The sequence below is a fragment of the Lissotriton helveticus genome, chromosome 3_1 (genome assembly GCF_964261635.1).
Source record: "Lissotriton helveticus chromosome 3_1, aLisHel1.1, whole genome shotgun sequence".
NCBI classification, from domain to species: domain Eukaryota; kingdom Metazoa; phylum Chordata; class Amphibia; order Caudata; family Salamandridae; genus Lissotriton; species Lissotriton helveticus.
The window spans coordinates 27,205,256-27,225,389 of NC_136061.1; the positions used below are offsets into that span (position 1 = coordinate 27,205,256).

At 50.0% G+C, this 20,134-nt stretch overlaps 2 protein-coding genes across 8 annotated transcripts in view; one reads left to right on the forward strand and one right to left on the reverse strand.

Moving 5' to 3' along the window:
• ZFAND2B (zinc finger AN1-type containing 2B) overlaps positions 1-3,623 on the reverse strand; it is a 113,795-nt gene extending 110,172 nt beyond the window's left edge. The window contains exon 1 of one of the 5 annotated variants that reach the window (XM_078679144.1): positions 3,388-3,571. Coding sequence is in view for 1 of the 5 variants with exons in the window: in XM_078679143.1 (XP_078535269.1) it covers positions 2,615-2,629 (15 nt within the window). In the remaining 4 variants the exon portion in view is untranslated. Of the gene's footprint in view, positions 1-2,539; positions 2,648-2,861; positions 2,968-3,387 lie in introns of those variants that run through there. The other 4 variants (XM_078679145.1, XM_078679146.1, XM_078679143.1 and 1 more) reach the window with 4 other exon arrangements.
• Positions 3,624-3,743: 120 nt separating this feature from the next.
• ADCY10 (adenylate cyclase 10) overlaps positions 3,744-20,134 on the forward strand; it is a 4,100,562-nt gene continuing 4,084,171 nt past the window's right edge. For 2 of the 3 annotated variants that reach the window (XM_078679136.1, XM_078679138.1), the window contains exon 1: positions 5,850-6,016. In XM_078679136.1, coding sequence (XP_078535262.1) covers positions 5,857-6,016 — 160 coding nt within the window. In that variant the 5' untranslated portion in view covers positions 5,850-5,856. Of the gene's footprint in view, positions 3,942-5,849; positions 6,017-20,134 lie in introns of those variants that run through there. The other variant, XM_078679137.1, reaches the window with a different exon arrangement.

Consider the following 20,134-nt stretch of genomic DNA (forward strand, 5'->3'; position numbering starts at 1 on the left):
GTGTGAGTGACTGTCTTTCGGTGTTCGAGGGGGATCCATTTGAAGGTCTTACGAAGGAGGCAGAGGGTGTGGAAGCAGGAAGATGAGACAGAGTTGATCTGGCGGTCCATTTTGCGCTCGGAGTCCAGGATGATTCCCAGGTTGCGTGCGTGGTCTGTGGGGGTTGGCGGGTTTCCGAGGGCGGTGGGCCACCAGGCGTCGCTCCAGGCGTCGGGGTTTGGGCCCATGATGAGTACTTCTGTTTTGTTGGTGTTTAGTTGTAGGCAGCTGTTTTTCATCCATTTGGCGACGGCTTCCATGCCTTCTCGAAAGTTGCATCTGGCGGTGTTGGGCTCGTTGGATAGGGAGAGGATGAGCTGGGTGTCGTCTGTGTATGACACGATGTTGAGTCCGTAGGGTCTGACGATGGGGGCAAGTGGAGCCATGTAGACGTTGAAGAGCGTCGGGCTGAGGGAGGAGCCCTGGGGGACTTCGCAGGTGGTAGGTGTGGGGTCCGAGAGGAATGGGGGGAGTCTGACCCGCTGCGTCCTGCCGGAGAGGAAGGAGCAGATCCAGTCGAGGGCCTTGTCCTGGATTCCTGCGTCATAGAGTCTGCGTATTAGGGTGCGGTGGGAGACTGTGTCGAACGCCGCTGATAGGTCGAGGAGGATGAGGGCTATGGTTTCTCCTTTGTCCAGTAGGGTGCGGATGTCGTCTGTTGCGGCGAGGAGGGCGGTTTCCGTACTGTGGTTTTTTCTGAAGCCGGATTGGGAGGAGTCGAGGATGTTTGTTCTTCAATGAATGTGGAGAGTTGGCTGTTGATGGCTTTCTCGATGACTTTCGCTGGGAACGGGAGCAAGGAGATGGGTCTGTAGTTTTTGAGGTCGGTGGGGTCCGCTGAGGGTTTCTTTAGGAGGGGGTTCACCTCGGCGTGTTTCCAGTCGTCGGGGAGCGAGGCAGTCGCCAGGGAGCGGTTGATGGTGTGGCGGAGCATGCGTGTGATGGTGTCGGCGGCTCTGTTGAAGATGTGGTGGGGGCGGGGGTCAGTGGGGGCCCCTGAGTGGTTTGACTTCATGGTCTTCAGTGTGTCTTCGGTGGTGAGGGCTGTCCAGTCATCAATCGCTGGTTTCCGGGTGTCGGGGTGGTTGGTGAGGGTTCAGTGTGTTGGTTGTCTTCGTCGAAGTTGTCGTAGATGCTCTTGATTTTGTGGTGGAAAAAGGTGCTGAGTTTGTCGCAGAGGTCTTGTGAGGGAGGGATGTCGGTAGACTCGCTGGTGGGTTGGGCGAACTCCTGGATGATGCTGAAGAGTTCCTTGCTGTTGTGTGCGTGGGTGGAGATTCTGTCTTCAATCGCTTTTTTCCTCGTTTCTCTGATGAGTTGATGGTGGGCGTTGGTGGCGGCTCTGAAGTTGTTGTGGGCTTCTGTGGATTTGGTGTTTCTCCAGGCCTTTTCGAGGCGGCTGCATGTGCGCCTGGATTCTCGAAGTTCGGTGGTAAACCATCTGGCTTTCTTGGCACGGGTATTGTTGTTTTTCTTGAGGGGGGCTATGGTGTTGGTGCTGTCCGAGATCCATCTATGCAGGGTTCGGGCTGCGGTGTTGGGGTCGTCGTTTTCCACAATGGTTGGGGTGGAGTTGTTGAGTGAGGAGGTGAGCTGGTCATCGGTGATTTTGGTCCAGTTTCTTTGTGGAAGCAGGTGCTGGTGTCTGTGGATGGTGGGTGTTCTGAAGGTGAAGTGGACGCAACGATGGTCGGTCCATGGGAGTTCGGTGGTGTGGCTGAAGGTGATGGAGTTTCCTGTAGTGAAGAGGGGGGTCGAGGGTGTGTCCTGCTGAGTGCGTGGGCTCGGTCACGATCTGGCGGAGTCCAATGTTGTGGAGGTTGTCCAGGAGGCATGTGGTGTTGGGGTCCAGTTGATTGTCGAGGTGGAAGTTGAGGTCTCCCAACAGGGTGTAGTTGGTGGATGCGATGGCCTGCGGGGAGATAATGTCCATGATGGAGTTGGCGAAGGGTCCAGGGGGGGTCGGTAGATGAGGGTTCCTCGGAGGGTGGCGGTGGGGCTGGCCAGTATCTTGAAGTGAAGGTGTTCCATCAGGTCTGTGGACTCGTCAGGGAGTGTGCTCAGGCGGAGGCTGGATTTGTGGATGATGGAGATTCCTCCTCCTGGGTGGGTGGGGCGGTCCTACCTGGAGATCTTGTATCCATGCCCTCTCTATTATCTGAAGGAAACCCTTCCATTATAGAAATTCTACTGTACATGACTATGGAAGTGTCTTCCCAGTGTGTTCTTGAGAGTCTGCCATTTATTGCAGTATTATCCTTGTACCTGTGTTTGGTACTCGTGTGTTACATGCACCCGTCACTTTCTCCTGTAACTGTTTTCTACCGCTTACATTTGTTTGTTTTCGATACCTGCACAAGTGCCACCAGTGCCTACGTAACGCTTGTTCTTGTGCCCGAGTGTCCTCCCTTTAGTGCAGTATTTTATCTCTACTTGTACTTTGTACGCTTTTGTAACCTGCACATGTCGCTTTTTCCTCCTGCAATGCACCGTTTGTTACCTCTTGTATTTTGTTGGCTCACGATTGTCACTTTTGCTTCATTTAACGTAACGTTTGCTTCTGTATTTTGCTCACGTGTAATGTTCTCATGTTTCAGTTCTGTTCCTACTGTGAAGCCTCTGACGCCTTCGGGTAAAGTCCGCGCGAGAGAAAAACACATAAATCAATAATAAATAAACAGACCGGGGTGTGACGCCGGCTGTCCCTCCCAGAGCCCGGATCCCGCACGCCCGGGCGGGGCCTCATGAAGAGAGGGGGGCGGCGGGAGCCCACCCCAGGAGGAGGCCTGGCCACGGAGCCTGCCTCTGCGCCCGGGACTCACCGAGGGCGGCGCTGCGGGCCCCGCGTCCGGCCTGGAGCCTCCGAGCCCGGCAGCGGCGCACAGGGAAGGCCCCACCAGACCGGACCGAGGGTGACAGGTCAGGCCGTGTGACGTCAAATACAAGCGCAAACTCCCGCCGAAAGCAGCCCCATGGCGAGCTCCGCCCACACACAACGAGGTCGCGGCGGGGCACCCAATACAGAGCGCCTCCACGGCCACCGCCATATTGGAGTGGGCATCACGTATCGCACGCACTGGTCGCATCAAAACACCACACACAGACCCCGCTGGGGAAAATACACGGAGACATCATGGTTCTCCGTTCAAAGTTAGAAAGGGTAGATTGGCACCTGCTCCACCCTGACGTAGGCCCGGGATCAGGGGACGTTGCTAAGGTACGAGGGTGAAAACACAACGACCAAAATAGGTGTCGCGAGCATGACGTCGGTACAGCCCGGGCGTCTCGCGGCGGTTGATGGTGGCACAGAAGCTGCCTTCTCTGCGGGGTAAGACAGAGACTACTCACCGGAGCGGTTCCCGTTCACCGCCAGACCCGGGGCTCACCGGGACGTGGAGGCAGCCGCACGGTGAAAGGTCAACGTCCCTCCACTGACGTCATTAGAGCCTGTCACTCTACGGAAGGCGCGACCTGCAGCAGCTCAGCGCTGAGCCAGGGCGATGCACTACGTTTGCCAGAGACATCTTCAGCCAATAGAGCGACTCCAAGTACGGCCAATAGCGCGGCGCCGCTGCTCAGTCTCCAAGGCACAACAGCCAATCATCACCGGGACAGGGCTCCCTCCATCCAATCGCAGCACAGACGTCTACGCGGCCAATTAAAGAGCACCATAAATGCCCTATACTTCGTAGATTATGTTTCGACTCACCTGATTGGCGACAACTTGCGAGGCGGCTCATTCTCAGGTGGCCCCGCTTGTTGTCAAATGATGGGGAAAACAAATTAAAGTGCGTAGGAGCCCCAGTCACGGCGGGTCCCTCAGGGGGACTCCTTGTAATGATGGAGGTACACAGAGCAGTAGGTTTAGGAAAGAGTACATCCGAACGCTACCATTTTCTGAGGTAAAAATGTAGTGATTTTCTTTTGTTTGCCGTCTAAAACTTTCAGCATTAATTAGCAATTTAAGAGGGGAATTAAATCCCACCGTAGCTTTATATACAGAAGCCCGACTTTCTAGGTGTCAGGAATGCCTTTCAGCCTCAAAGTAGCGGGATGTTATGTATCAGAGCCTCACGCGCGGTGTCTCCTGGGACTTGTAGTCCTGACTTTTGAAGAGACTACAGAGCCCATAATACACAAGGAAACAAAGCTGGACCCAATAAAGTCAGCAAGCAGGCGCCCTTGGAACACGAGCGCTGTCAGTAGGCGCTATGGCAGAGGCGCCTCCGTGCTAGACAGCTCAGTAATCTAGCGCCCGTTTTGTTAGTGCTAAATCAGGGGCCTGGCGCTGCAGGGGTTCATAGAAGGGGTGAAACATCAACAAAGCCTCTTTAACATGCACATGGTCTTTTAAAGACCTGTGAAGTGCTCGGGTGCGGCTGCGTGTGTGACACAGCCATTGATTCCAATGGGTGTTGCGCGCCTGGACAGGATTATTTATTTTTATTTATTTAGTTATTTGTATCTTTGGTTCAGTTCATTTAAACCCTATTTAAGTAAAGCTTAAACATAGTAGTTACTAAAAAGGATCACGGGCCGGAAATCCGGTACCTGTTGCATACATGCCAACATTTTGGAACAGGCAAGTAGGGAAATTGTGCTTACAAAATCGGGGCAATGCTTGGACTTCTAATGAAGCAGAGGCTATTTCAGCCTGAAGGCCGCTACAATAAATCAGATTTTGCGTTAAAAGATGATAGATCGGCGGTCTTTTCCCGCCTGAATAGGGTCCATTGACCTGTATCTAGTAACCATAGCGACCTAGGGAAACCATCAAAACCAACCAACAAAAGGTTTATTCTAGAGTGGTCCTGTATCATCATCTTCCTCACTGGTTTCTGATGAACCACCATGCGTGTTTTCTGGGGACATTGGTGCCAGCTCCTGGCAGGGCGATTATTCCACAGATTACAAATATTGATTGTATTATTCCACAATTACAAATATTGATTGTATTATTCCACAGATGGCAAATATTGATTGTATTATTCCACATCCTTTATTAAACCCTCTTTATTGCGAATGTGCCTATTATTACAAATATTGATTGTATTATTGCACAGGAGCCACTTTTTTCCTTTATAAAAGCTTCTGCCAGGGCAGCAGGAGCACCAGAAATGGTGGCGCAGAGGTTCTGGTGGTTCTTGGTTCTGGTTTCCCTGGCAGCAGTGACACCAGAGGTTCTGGAGCCCTGGTGGTTCTTGGTTCTGGTTTCCCTGGCAGCAGTGACACCAGAGGTTCTGGAGCCCTGGTGGTTCTTGGTTCTGGTTTCCCTGGCAGCGATGACACCAGAGGTTCTGGAGCCCTGGTGGTTCTTGGTTCTGTTTTCCCTGGCAGCGATGACACCAGAGGTTCTGGAGCCCTGGTGGTTCTTGGTTCTGGTTTCCCTGGCAGCGATGACACCAGAGGTTCTGGAGCCCTGGTGGTTCTTGGTTCTGGTTTCCCTGGCAGCGATGACACCAGAGGTTCTGGAGCCCAGGTGGTTCTTGGCTTCCCTGGCAGCAATGACACCAGAGGTTCTGGAGCCCTGGTGGTTCTTGGTTCTGTTTTCCCTGGCAGCGATGACACCAGAGGTTCTGGAGCCCTGGTGGTTCTTGGTTCTGGTTTCCCTGGCAGCGCTGACACCAGAGGTTCTGGAGCCCTGGTGGTTCTTGGTTCTGTTTTCCCTGGCAGCGATGACACCAGAGGTTCTGGAGCCCTGGTGGTTCCTGGTTCTGGTTTCCCTGGCAGTGGGCCCAGGGTTCCGCTCCATGTCAGTTGGTGTCAAGAGCCTGGAGATCCTGGAAACAGCCTGTGAGGGGGCTGGTTGCAGCCACCATGACTTCAATGGCAGCCCTGGCAAAGGAGCACAGCGAGTCCCACAAGATAGGCAAAGTGGCCTCCCACGTACCAGATCTGGTGGTATATGGTGACCTTTCAGACAAGCTGCCTTACACCCAGAACTTTCATGGGGTGCTGCTGTTTGCAGACGTGTCAGGTATGATGCACATTGAAAATTGCTTTATTGCCTGATTTGTTAAAAACCCTAGCAACAATATACAATAACAGATCTTTGCTAGGTACTTAGCTTTGATGTAAAATTTAAAAGCGTGTGGAAGCCTAATCTAAAAAGACACTGAGGTCTAGTGTAAACAGTTAAGAATTAAGAAAAAGAGAGTCATAATGACATAAAAAGCTTTATTTCTTGATGCACAGTCCCTGACACACTGGATTATGTTCAGTTAAGGAGGAGAGTTTGTCATCTTCCTAGTAAGGGGGGAGATCTAGTATAAGAAAACAGTATACACAAACAGACTCCTCTGCTTATGCCATGCATTATTGGTGGGTCTGAAAATGTCTGTTAGTCAGTGACCAGAGGTGGTAATCTCAGTGAGGTCAGGAGTCAGGTTGCCTGCCCGACCATCGTGTGCACATCTCGCCTCCTCTAGCTTCTTAATGAAGCAATCCATAAATCTTACCAAGGCACAGTTAAGGGTTGTGTTCAAGGGGTCAGGGCTTGCCAGAACCGCTCCTTTGCAAGTTCTTATGTTCTTTGCAATCCAACCCCTTCGTAATAGGGACCTTCTGTCTTCTAGGAGATTAGGACACAAGCAAATCACGTGTATTATGTCTTGTGTATTATGTTGGCCGCAGAGCTGACACGTTTCCTGGGCACAGTCTCTTTTCCATTCGGGAGGTATGATGCACACGGAACAACGGTACAGAAAGAAGTGTACCATTTCACTCCATGTTGTAAAAAAAAATGTGTTCTTCTAAATAGGCCGTATTGTTAAAAAAATTTTTTAGCCAGTGACAATTTAGTTAGTTACCCCTACATTCTGCTGTTCAATAAAAGCCCAGGACTGAAAACACGGAGCTAGGTGGTAACACGACTTGAGAAAGAAGCAGTGATTTGAGGCACACGTGAAAGAAAAGGGTGATTTTCAGCTTGGAGTGACTAGAGTGAGGGTCAGACTGACAGCATGGGCGACATCAATATGCTAACAAGCCAAGGACAGAAGTCTGCCAGCACACCACATCCGTTCACCACAGTATAATTATGAACCTTGACTATCTCCTTGCACCCACAGAAATGCATATCATACGTGCATGTCTTGGTTCAAGCACAGCGCTCTAAAGTTATTGCTGGGTTTCTTTTGTGATGTAAACTAGATGAGTGTGGATGTTTTGAACACGGGTGGGACTATGAAGTCTGTCATCACAGGTCTTTTACTCCCTACAAGTTGTTTGCTGTTGAAAACTAAGACGTTACACTTGTGCATGTGGCAAACCCAAGTACAGCAAGTGTGAACTGAAATTCTCTGTGCTTGTTTCAACTTTACATTTCTGGGTTAATTGGCAGGGCCAAGGGCAACTCTTTTATCATACTGCCAAATTGGACAAGTGGATTTTTATCTAGCCCACCTTAGTGTGCTATCTAAGAAATTTCTGGTCACCCTTTGTCCGAGAATTGAATTTTTAGAGCAAACATCAATTATTTGTTTAGGCAAAGCCAACAAAACAATATCGAGGACAAGACCTTTTTTGTGTGTATCTCATGGGCGACTCTCTGGAAAGTAGTGACTCTTCATTATGCACTGGCATCTGTGATTTAAAAAAAATTGTCTTTAACCACTTCCAGAACAGATCTTGTTCCCATATTTTGATAGTTTTCTTGATAAGATTGGATATTGTGCTGCTCACTAAGATTTTGGGGACTAAATGGTCTCCTCTATTTAGCTTGAAGAATAGATTTATGATTCCTTGTTTTCCCTAAAACTGTTTTAAAGCTACCAAAAGCCAACCCTCTCCCAAATAGATTCCTAAAAGGCAAACATCTTCGAGACTATCAAATCTGTTTTGTGGTTTAAATTGTGTTAAGTGTGTGTAGTACTTATTTTTGGTTGAAGTGCGTGAAAAGCATTATTTAGTGGCCTTACTTTTGGGGCTTACCTGCAGGGTTAAACAGGAACTGCAAAGTGTTTATTGGGCCAATCTGCATCAATGGAAATTGTGAGCTGAAGAGCATCCTCTCTTTCTGCACACCAGTTTTTGCTTAATGGTTGGGCTACAGCCACTTGAGCAGACCTTCACACCCTGCACAGCCCCTTAAGTTTAAGGTCGCATGCTCTTAAAATAAGATTTTTCATTGATTGTTGCATACATGTTCTGAATGGTTCCCAGGGCTAGGATTTGTATTGGACCTAGGACTTAGAGTTTAGGTTTCGATTGGCTGATAGGGCTAGGGTTCCCATTGAGTCCTAGGGCTAGGTTTTTTTGTGACCTAGGACTTAGGGTTTGGGTCCTAAGCTACTTATGTTTGGTGAAAATCCTTCTCTGCTCCTAATAGTTTGAGTATTAATACTGACCACATCAGAAAATAGTTGCATTAGTGCCCACCATATGCAAGATTGCCAGTAGTGATCACTTCAGATGCATCAAGCCCAGTTCCCAGCATTAATGTAAAAAAATGCTTTGTTAATGTGGAATCCCTCTTCATAGGTAATTCACAACAGCGAAAGCTTTCATGTCCCTGGCACCAAGTTAATATTATTCATAAGTCTCTCCACATACTAGCTCTTACGTTTTGGAAATACACACATTTTTGTCTTGAATACACGGTTTCCAATTTCAGCATACTTATATTTATTCAACCAAGCAAAAGCATAACATTTAAGAGGCTGGGCTGTAGACAGGGGAGCTACTTACAGGTAGATGGAGAGCTACCAGTAGCTCATGAGCTAATCATTGGAGAAGCCTGCTACAAACTTTAGGGCTGGGGTTCTGATTGGTTAGGAATCCCCTTGGCTCAAGGTCACCTGATCACTGGGGCTATATAACCTTTGGGCTCCTGGAGTCCAGGTAAAGGGGACAGGGTAAGGGTATTACCTGTTAGGACCTGAAAAGGCTTTAGGCCGGAGATGATACTGGCTTGCATACTAAAATCACTCTCCAAGAAAGAGCCACGGTCACAGCAAACACACACCACTCTCTACAAACTTACATTGTCAATCCAATCCCATAGTCTCATTCAACCAACACCACCTCTTCATCCCAACTTTCATACACACACCAGTGTACACCAAATGGCAGCATAAATAACCCACTTTCAAAGCGTCTAAAACTCACCCTCTCCAAGCAGCAAATACACCAAGCGCTTAATCCTCAAACATACAATACCCACTCACTGGTCTATCATCTAGCATCCTTCATGTTCCATCACCACCGCTCTCCCACACACATTCCACCAGCAACATACACAAAAGAAAGCAACTTCACAACAGTCTTCAGAACCTTGCATTCCCTTATCTATCCCCAAATGAACATAACAACATTCACACACAATTTCCGGCCCACCCCTCCATTTCAAACACTCTCCCACCCAGACCCAAAACGATGTCTTCAAAGCCTTTTGGAAGAAGAAAATGAGATTGGAAATGTTGATAACGTTACATGGGACACGCCTGGGCTACTCCCACTTTTAAGGAACACACAACACCCACTCTCATTTAGACTACTTCACACTGACCTCAGCGCTACACAGATTCACGGATGAAGAGTACAAAGCGAGGGGAATATGATCACTCGCCACTAAGCATTCAATAGGAAACTCTAATGCCACAAGGAAAGAGAGTCTAATATGGCGGCATGGCACTTGCCCTACAAACAAGCATTTGCAATGCAATAGGTTTCGCCGATGTGAGAGTTTGAGCTATTGGCATTTTAAATGCCAGTGCCTTTTATTTATGTATTGGTTTTTGAAACATAAATAAAAGGCATTGTCATTTACAATGCCAATATCTTAAACTCTCGCAAATGCGAGACCTATTGCATTGCAAATGCTTGATGGTACTGGTGACACTGGTAATACCGGTAGTGGTAGTATTGGTGGTGGTGGTACTGCTGGCTGTAGTACTGGTAGTGGTAGTACTGGTAGTATTGGTGGTGGTGGTACTGGCAGTGGTAGTATATGTGGTGGAGGTACTGGTAGTGTTAGAATTTGTGGTGGTGGTACTGGTAGTGTTAGAATTGGTGGGGGTGGTACTGCTGGCTGTAGTACTGGGAGTGGTAGTACTGGTGGGGGTGGTACTGGTAGTGGTAGTACTGGGAGTGGTAGTACTGGTGGTGGTGGTGGTACTGGTGGTGGTGGTACTGCTGGTTGTAGTAGTGGTAGTACTGGTGGTGGTAGTAGTGGTAGTACTGGTGGTGGTGGTGGTACTGGTAGTGGTAGTACTAGTAGTGGTGGTACTGGGGGTGGTGGTACTGGTGGTGGTGGTACTGGTGGTGGTAGTACTGGTGGTGGTAGTACTGATGGTCGTGGTACTGGTAGTGGTAGTACTGGTGGCTGTAGTACTGGTGGTGGTGGTGGTAGTGGTAGTACTGGTGGTGGTGGTACTGGTAGTAGTGGTGGTGGTAGTACTGGTGGGGGTGGTATTGGTGGTAGTGGTACTGGTAGTACTGGTGGTGGTAGTACTGGTAGTACTGGTGGTGGTGGTGGTGGTACTGGTAGTACTGGTAGTGGTAGTACTGGAAGTGGTAGTACTGGTGGTGGTGGTAGTGGTAGTACTGGTGGCTGTAGTACTGGCGGTGGTGGTACTGGTAGTACTGGTGGTGGTGGTACTGGTGGTGGTGGTACTGGTGGTGGTGGTACTGGTGGTGGTGGTACTGGTGGTGGTGGTACTGGTGGTGGTAGTACTGGTGGCTGTAGTAGTGGTAGTACTGGTGGCTGTAGTAGTGGTAGTACTGATGGTGGTAGTACTGGTAGTACTGGTGGAGGTGGTACTGGTGGAGGTGGTACTGGTGGAGGTGGTACTGGTGGAGGTGGTACTGGTGGTGGTGGTACTGGTAGTGGTGGTACTGGTAGTGGTGGTACTGGTAGTGGTAGTACTGGTAGTGGTAGTACTGGTAGTGGTAGTACTGGTGGTGGTAGTGGTAGTACTGGTGGTGGTAGTACTGGTGGTGGTAGTACTGGTGGTGGTGGTACTGGTAGTGGTGGTACTGGTAGTGGTAGTACTGGTGGTGGTGGTACTGGTAGTACTGGTGGTGGTGGTACTGGTAGTACTGGTGGTGGTAGTACTGGTAGTGGTAGTAGTGGTAGTGGTAGTACTGGTGGTGGTAGTACTGGTAGTGGTGGTACTGGTGGTGATGGTACTGGTGGTGATGGTACTGGTGGTGGTGGTACTGGTGGTGGTAGTACTGGTGGTGGTAGTACTGGTGGTGGTAGTACTGGTGGTGGTAGTACTGGTGGTGGTAGTACTGGTGGTGGTAGTACTGGTGGCGGTAGTACTGGTGGTGGTGGTGGTACTGGTAGTGGTAGTACTGGTGGTGGTACTGGTAGTACTGGTGGTGGTAGTAGTGGTGGTGGTACTGGTGGTGGTGGTAGTACTGGTAGTGGTAGTACTGGTGGTGGTGGTAGTGGTACTGGTAGTACTGGTAGTGGTAGTACTGGTAGTGGTAGTACTGGTGGTGGTGGTAGTGGTAGTACTGGTGGCTGTAGTAGTGGTAGTACTGGTGGCTGTAGTAGTGGTAGTACTGATGGTGGTAGTACTGGTGGTGGTGGTAGTGGTAGTAGTGGTAGTACTGGTGGTGGTGGTACTGGTAGTACTGGTGGTGGTAGTACTGGTAGTGGTAGTAGTACTGGTGGTGGTGGTAGTACTGGTGGTGGTGGTAGTGGTAGTACTGGTGGCTGTAGTAGTGGTAGTACTGGTGGCTGTAGTAGTGGTAGTACTGATGGTGGTAGTACTGGTGGTGGTGGTACTGGTAGTGGTAGTACTGGTGGTGGTGGTACTGGTAGTACTGGTGGTGGTAGTACTGGTAGTGGTAGTAGTGGTAGTACTGGAGGTGGTGGTGGTAGTACTGGTGGTGGTGGTACTGTGGTGGTAGTACTGGTGGTGGTACTGGTTGTAGTAGAACTGGTGGTGTGGTGGTAGTACTGGTAGTGGTGGTATTGGTGGTAGTACTGGTAGTGGTGGTGGTGGTACTGGTGGTAGTACTGATAGTGGTGGTACTGTTGGTAGTACTGGTAGTGGTGGTATTGGTGGTGGTATTGGTGGAGGTGGTACTGGTGGTGGTAGTACTGGTGCTGGTGGTAGTACTGGTAGTGGTAGTACTGGTGGTGGTAGTACTGGTGGTGGTAGTACTGGTGGTGGTAGTACTGGTGGTGGTAGTACTGGTGGTGGTAGTACTGGTGGTGGTGGTGGTACTGGTGGTGGATGCGGTGGTGCATGTGGTGGATGTGGTGGATGTGGCGGTGGATGTCATGGTGGATGTGGCGGTGAATGTGGCGGTGATGGTGGATGTGGAGGTGGAGGTGGATGTGGTGGATGCGGTGGTGGAAGTGGTGGTGGTGGATGTGGTGGTGGATGCGGCGGTGGATGCGGCGGTGGATGCGGTGGTGGTGCATGCGGTGGTGGTGCATGCGGTGGTGGTGCATGCGGTGGTGGTGGATGTGGTGGTGGATGTGGTGGTGGATGTGGATGTGGTGGTGGATGCGGCGGTGGATGCGGTGGATGTGGTGGTGGTGGATAATAATAATAATAATTATAATAATAATAATCCACATTTGTAAAGCGCACAATCACCCGTAAGGGTCTCTAGGCGCTCGGGCCGTCGGGAAGATTAAGCGACTATTGCCCAGAGTCACATGGTGCTGGGCTAACCTGCCGCCGGAGCCGGGGATCTAACCCTGATCCCCAGATTCCAGCGTCAGTCGCCCTGGCCGCGGCGCCACACCTCTCCCTCTGGATGCGGTGGTGCATGGGGTGGATGTGGTGGTGGGTGGTGGATGCGGTGGTGGATGTGGTGGTGGATGTGGTGGTGGTGGATGCGGTGGTGGTGGTGGATGGGGTGGTGGATGTAGTGGTGGTGGATGTGGTAGTGGAAGTGGTGGTGGTGGTGGATGTGGTGGTGGTGGGTGTGGTGGATGTGGTGGTGGTGGAAGTGTATGTGGTGGTGGTGGAAGTGGATGTGGTGGTGGATGTGGCGGTGGATGTCATGGTGGATGTGGAGGTGATGGTGGATGTGGTGGATGTGGTGGTGGTGGATGTGGTGGATGTGGTGGTGGTGGATGTGGTGGATGCGGTGGTGGTGGATGCGGTGGATGTGGTGGTGGTGGATGCGGTGGTGGATGTGGTGGTGGTGGATGTGGATGTGGTAGTGGATGTGGATGCGGTGGTGGATGCGGTGGTGGATGCGGTGGTGGTGCATGTGGTGGATGTGGCGGTGGATGTCATGGTGGATGTGGATGTGGTGGTGGATGCGGTGGATGTGGATGCGGTGGATGTGGTGGCGGTGGATGCGGTGGATGTGGTGGTGGGTGTGGTGGATGTGGCGGTGGATGTGGCGGTGGATGTGATCGATGTGGTGGTGGATGTGGTGGTGGTGGATGCGGTGGAGGATGTGGTGGAGGATGTGGTGGATGTGGTGGTGGATGCGGTGGTGGATGTGATCGATGTGGTGGTGGATGTGGTGGTGGTGGATGCGGTGGAGGATGTGGTGGATGTGGTGGTGGATGCGGCGGTGGATGCGGCAGTGGATGCGGCAGTGGATGCGGCGGTGGATGTGGCGGTGGATGTGGCGGTGGATGTGGCGGTGGATGTGGCGGTGGATGTGGCGGTGGATGTGGCGGTGGATGTGGCGGTGGATGTGGCGGTGGATGTTGTGGTGGATGTTGTGGTGGATGCGGTGGTGGTGGATGCGGTGGTGGTGGTGAATGTGGTGGTGGATGCGGTGGTGGTGGTGGATGGGGTGGTGGTGGATGTAGTGGTGGTGGATGTGGTGGTGGTGGATGTGGATGTCATGGTGGATGTGGAGGTGATGGTGGATGTGGTGGTGGATGCGGTGGTGGTTGCGGTGGATGTGGTGGTGGTGGATGCGGTGGTGGTGGTGGATGCGGTGGTGGTGGATGTAGTGGTGGTGGGTGTGGTGGATGTGGTGGTGGAGTAAGGGAGGAGCATGCATCAGCCGAGGGGGAGAAAGCTCTAGGTGGGAGATCTAGTGAACGGCTGAAGGAGTGAAATGGAAAAGAAGCCAACAGTGAAGACGTAAAGAGACTCGGAGAGAACGAGGAAGGAGGAGGAAGATGCCAGAATGTAAAAGATGCGGTGTGGAGGAGGGAGGAGGAGATGTAGGAAGGAGAGAGTAATTGAGGAAAGAATCTGCTAAACCGGAGCTATAGCAACAGTGGAAACCTGGCTAAAATGATGAGCAAAAGGACACAGCAAAAGGAAAAGGGAAATCAAAATAGGGACAAAAGTAAGATTGCGCTGCGGAAACAAAGCACAGAGCAGCAGGGTGTCAAAAAGAGAAGGTAGAGAAAGTAAGGATGGGACTTGATGGAATGATCAAAAAAAGGTGACAGCACAAGACCTGGGAGAAGTGGAGGAAAATGAAGAGAGAGGTATATGGGCATATAACGAGAAAGCAAGAGTGAAAGAACAGGTGATGTGGAGGACACAGAGGTAATCAGAACGGAGCAGCGGGGAAGGAGGTGCGGGCAGAAGAAGGGAGAGTAAGGGAGGAGCATGCATCAGCCGAGGAGGCGAAAGCTCTAGGTGGGAGATCTAGTGAACAGCTGAGGGAGTGAAATGGAAAAGAAGCCAACAGTGAAGACATAAAGAGACTCAAAGGAGAGAACAGGAAGGAGGAGGGAGATGTCAGAATGTAAAAGATGCGGTGTGGAGGAGGGAGGAGGAGATGTAGGAAGGAGAGAGTAATTGAGGAAAGAATAGGCTAAACCGGAGATGTAGCAACAGTGGAAACCTGGCTAAAATGAAGAGGAAAAGGACACAGCAAAAGGAAATCAAAACAGGGACAAAAGTGACATTATGCTGTGGAAACAAAGCACAGAGCAGCAGGGTGTCAAAAAGAGAAGGTAGAGAAAGTAAGGATGGGATTTGATGGAATGATCAAAAAAAGGTGACAGCACAAGACCTGGGAGAAGTGGAGGAAAATGAAGGGAGATGTATATGGGCATATAACGAGAAAGCGAGAGTGAAAGAACAGGTGATGGACAGAAGAAGGTCCTTTACTGCTTTAGCCTAAAAGCGTTTGAATACCAAATTACCTTTGCAAGGAAACTAAGGAAGCTTTGGTTGCAAAGAAAGTAAATTAGCAAAACAAAAGGGCGGAGCAGCGGGAACAGGTAGAAAGCTTGTAGTTGTGCGAAGCTCTAAAGATGCTTTCGTTTCGTCCTTCTAAGAAGCATGTCTGTGTTTTGTCAACCGAAAACACATGGTGGGGGATGGGGGCATGTAGGAGGGAACGAGGGGAGTGCAGTCAGTGGACCTTATGTATTAACTATGTGTGAACTGCATTTATGTGCTATTTTTTTTATCAGGTTTAAAAGTTGCTGTTGGTGTTGTGCAAGCTAAGTTAAATTGCTTACATGCGAGTCTTTTTTCGGGTGGGGGTAAGGAATTGCTAATTGTTTATATGTACCTACTGGTTACTGTTGTAAATAATGTTAAACATATTGGCCGTGGACCATCAAGTATTTTTTTCAGGTTTGTTAACAGATACACGCAGGAAACGTAACATGGTGAAGGCACAGAGTGCAGCGAACTGCTCCATGTTTTTCACATATGGTGCTGTAGGGCCAATGTGTTTAACGTATATAAACGTATAAATATCCCACATGGTAAAAAAGTATGGAGTACGAGTGCCATACATCAACCAATCAAACAAGTTTGGCGCTGGGAGGGGGGCTGGGCAGAAATGCGAGTGAAGTGTGAAGCAGTGGGCGGGGAGGCAGGAGCAAATGGTATGGGGAGCCTTTGAAGAGCAAGCCAGAAACACCAGGGGGGCGGAGAAGCATATTGCCTAGGAGGCAGGCAGAAGGCTCGGGCTCGTGCATGTGCACATGCACTCGTGGAAATCCTCTTTTTGGGAGACCTTAGTTTAAGTCTTGGTTTCACTGCTATAGACTCGTCCTATTCCATTCCTGTGGAATGGGAATAGGCCGAGACCTAAAAAAGAAATGGAGCTTTTGCACAAAGCCACTAAACCTTTTAAAAACAACACTGATGCAGTGAGTGACTCGTCCAATGTATGGGAGGTCTATAGAGCCACGATACGTGGTGTGATAATATCGGGGGCAGTGAAAGACTAGGAAGAGAGAAAGGCAATACAAGGAAGCAGAAAAGGAACTCTTATACTTGGAGGCGACATACATTCAGTGACCCTCCAAGATGAAAGTCTGCATCCGACTAAAAAGGAATATTGTTCGATAGCAACCAACGGGGTCAAATTGACCTATGTTGCAAAACAAAAACGCATTTATGAGGCCAGGGACAAGGCAGTAAAAATGCTAATATGGCTCATCAGTAAGGAACAAGATAAGAAACGTATACGAGAAATAAAGGCCCCAGACAGTTCAACAGTTCGGGCAGTGAGGCCATAAAAGCTGTAATGGCAGATCATATGCAGAAATTCTACATAGAGAGTCTGAACCTATCTGAAACAGACCTACAACATTTTGTTAAAAAGGGCCTCTGGAGGTGGTTGGTGAGTCATAGGGCATTGGAACTAAAGGAGGATTTAACAAGGGAGGAAGTGCAGTTGACACACAAAAATGCAGTCTGAGAAAGCAGGCTTGAGTGGCCTCACAGTCATATCCTGAAGGGAATGCCAAGTTAGATAATTCCACCAATACCAGTGTGGGATTCACTAAAATATTTACTTGTCCATGGGGCAAGTTGCTTCTGAAATCTACTTGACCTGTAACAAAATCCACTTATCCTTTTTACATGTAATGTGGCAACAAATTATGGCAGTAATCTCATTATATAAGAGCTCTGATATAGCCTCACTAATTAGGCCAGGGCTCATATCATGGTAGGGTTTGAAAACTAGCAATTCCCTTAAGTTGCCTCGTTTCTGCAGGTATACACACCTTGCCTGAAGGTAGTGGTAAGCATTAGTTCCAGGGTGTCACGTTTCGCCACCAGTAGTCACTGACTGACGCAAGTATGACTGAAGATCGCGATGTAGGCATTTCCGGACTACTAATCCCTACATGCTTTGCGAATCACGCAGGAAGTGATTCGCATGACGTCACACGCGGAAGAAAAGACAGCGGTGAGAGAATCTCCTGGCCAATAATTCTAGGATGTAAGCTGTAGCGGACCTGGGGTGAACTTTCCCGGTATTGTGCGGTAAGAGTGCGTTTCGCACTAAGGATCACCCGAGTGTTTTCGGGAGGCAAGTTTCGCTCCTGACTAGGATTGTACTGGTGCGTTGAGTGGCAGCGTGAGGAGATTCTAGGGTGACCAACTGGCATTGGTGCAAATTCAGGACGGTGAGTGTAAAAATTCAGGACAAAGGCTCAAAATTCAGGACAAAATTCAGGACAGGAGGTCAAAATTCAGGACAAAACTTCAGGACAATAGGTAAGTTTTACAGACACATCAGAGGTCGCGCAATAGTATATAAGTAAGCCCAGCCATTTCCAAACATATTCAACCATTTGCAAACCTATCCATCATGTATCCTTCCATCTATCATTTCACTCATCCATCCCTTCATCCATCCTTTCACTCATCCATCATCCATCCAGCCACCCTTTCACCCTATCCATCTGCACACTTATCCATCCACTCTTCATCCCATCCATTCACTCATCCATCCAGCCATTTACCCTTTCACCAATCCAGCCATCCTTTCACTTACTAATCCTTCCACCCACCCACCCACTCTTTTAGTCATCCATCCATCCTCCCTTTCTCTCTCCATCGACCTTTTCACTTAGCCAACCTTCCTTCCATCCATTCATCCACACACCCATCCATCCATCTACTCATCCACTCATAAATCCATCCATTGACCCTATCACTCATCCATCTATCATTTCACTCCTTCACACATCTATTCATCCCTTTGTCCATCTACCCTCCCTTTCACTCACTCATCCATCCTTACATCCACTCTCACTCATACGTCCATACATTCACCCTTGCACTTATCAATCCATCAATCCATCCATCATTTCACTCATCCACCTACCCACCCATCATCCACCCACTCACCATCCACCCACCCATCCATCCTTTCACCCACCCACCATCCACCCACCTATCCACTCATCCATCCTTTCACCCACCCACCATTCACCCACCCACTCATCCATCCATCCATCCTTTCACCCACCCACCCACTTATCATCCATCCATCCATCCATCCACCCACCCCTCATCCATCCATCCATCCTTTCACCCACCCACTCTCCATCCATCCTTTCACCCACCCACTCACTCATCATCCATCCATCCATCCTTCCCCTCATCATCCATCCATCCTTCCCCTCATCATCCATCCATCCATCCATCCTTCCACCCACCCGCTCATCATCCATCCATCCATTCATCCTTTCACCCACCCCCTCATCATCCATCCCCTCACCATCCATCCATCCTTCCCCTCATCATCCATTCATCCTTTCACCCACCCCCTCATCATCCATCCTTCCCCTCATTATCCATCCTTTCACCCACCCCCTCATCATCCATCCATCCATCCTTCCCCCTCATCATCAATCCATCCTCCCCCTCATCATCCATCAATCCATCCATCCATCCTTCCCCTCCTCATCCATCCATCCATCCATCCATCCATCCTTCCCCTCATCATCCATCCATCCATCCTTTCACCCACCCCTCCATCCATCCTTTCGCTAATTATCCATCCATCCTCCCCCTCATCATCCATCCATCCATCCATCCTTCCCCTCATCATCCATCCATTCTTTCACCCATCCATCCATCCTTCCCCTCCATCCATCCCCTCATCATCCATACTTCCCCTCACCCATCCATCCTTTCTTCCCCTCATCCATCCATCCTTCCCCTCATCCATCCATCCTTCCCCTCATCCATCCTTCCTTTCATCCATCATCCATCCTTCCCCTCATCCATCCATCCATCCATCCTTCCCCTCATCCATCATCCATCCTTCCCTCATCCATCCATCCTTCCCCTCATCCATCCTTCCATCCATCATCCATCATCCATCCTTCCCCTCATCCATCCATCCCTTCCCATCCATTTATCCTTCCCCTCATCCACCTATCCTTCCCCTCCATCCATCCTTCCCCTCCATCCATCCATCCTTCCCCTCCATCCATCCATCCTTCCCCCTCATCCATCCATCCTTCCCCTCATCCATCCTTCCTTTCATCCATCATCCATCCTTCCCCTCATCCATCCATCCATCCATCCTTCCCCTCATCCATCATCCATCCTTCCCTCATCCATCCATCCTTCCCCTCATCCATCCTTCCATCCATCATCCATCCTTCCCCTCATCCATCCATCCCTTCCCATCCATTTATCCTTCCCCTCATCCACCTATCCTTCCCCTCCATCCATCCTTCCCCTCCATCCATCCATCCTTCCCCCTCATCCATCCATCCTTACCCTCATTCATCTTTCCCCTCATCCGTCATCCAGCTACCCTTCCACCCATACATCCAGCTATTTACATTTTCTCTCATCCATCCTTCCCCTCACTCATCAATCCATCCATCCTCTCTCATTATCCATTTATTCACTCTTTCATTCATCCATTTACCCTTTTACTAATTCATCCAGCCATCCACCCATCCCTTCACGTACTTACTCGCCCACCTTTCCATATTAATTTTGAGCTGAGCCCTTTTCAGAAGAGGCCCATCAAGAACTTCACCCTCCCTGCAGGAGCCATTCCAGGACTGGGACCGAAGCCACCCAGGGCAGAGACAGGAGCCATCACAGGTGGAGGGGGGTTGGTGGGGGGTTTGGGGGGGGTTGGGGTTCAAGCAGGAGCCACCACAGGCGGGGGGGGGGGGCAGGAGCCACCACAGGGGGGGGCAGGAGCCATCACAGGGGGGGGCAGGAGCCATCACAGGAGGGGGAACAGGATCCACCAGGGTGGGCACATGGGTGGGCATGCAGTATTCTAGTATCATCTTGGGCTCTTCGCCCCCTCCTGCACAAGACAACGAAGACAGGCTCTCTTTCCAAAATGTCATCCCCCACTGTGATGTACAGTACTTACAGGAGATACTCTAAGATAACTGATTGTCCTCCATTATTTGTTAATCAGTGTGGGTGCGACTGTGCCTTTTCTTTATTGAATTACATGA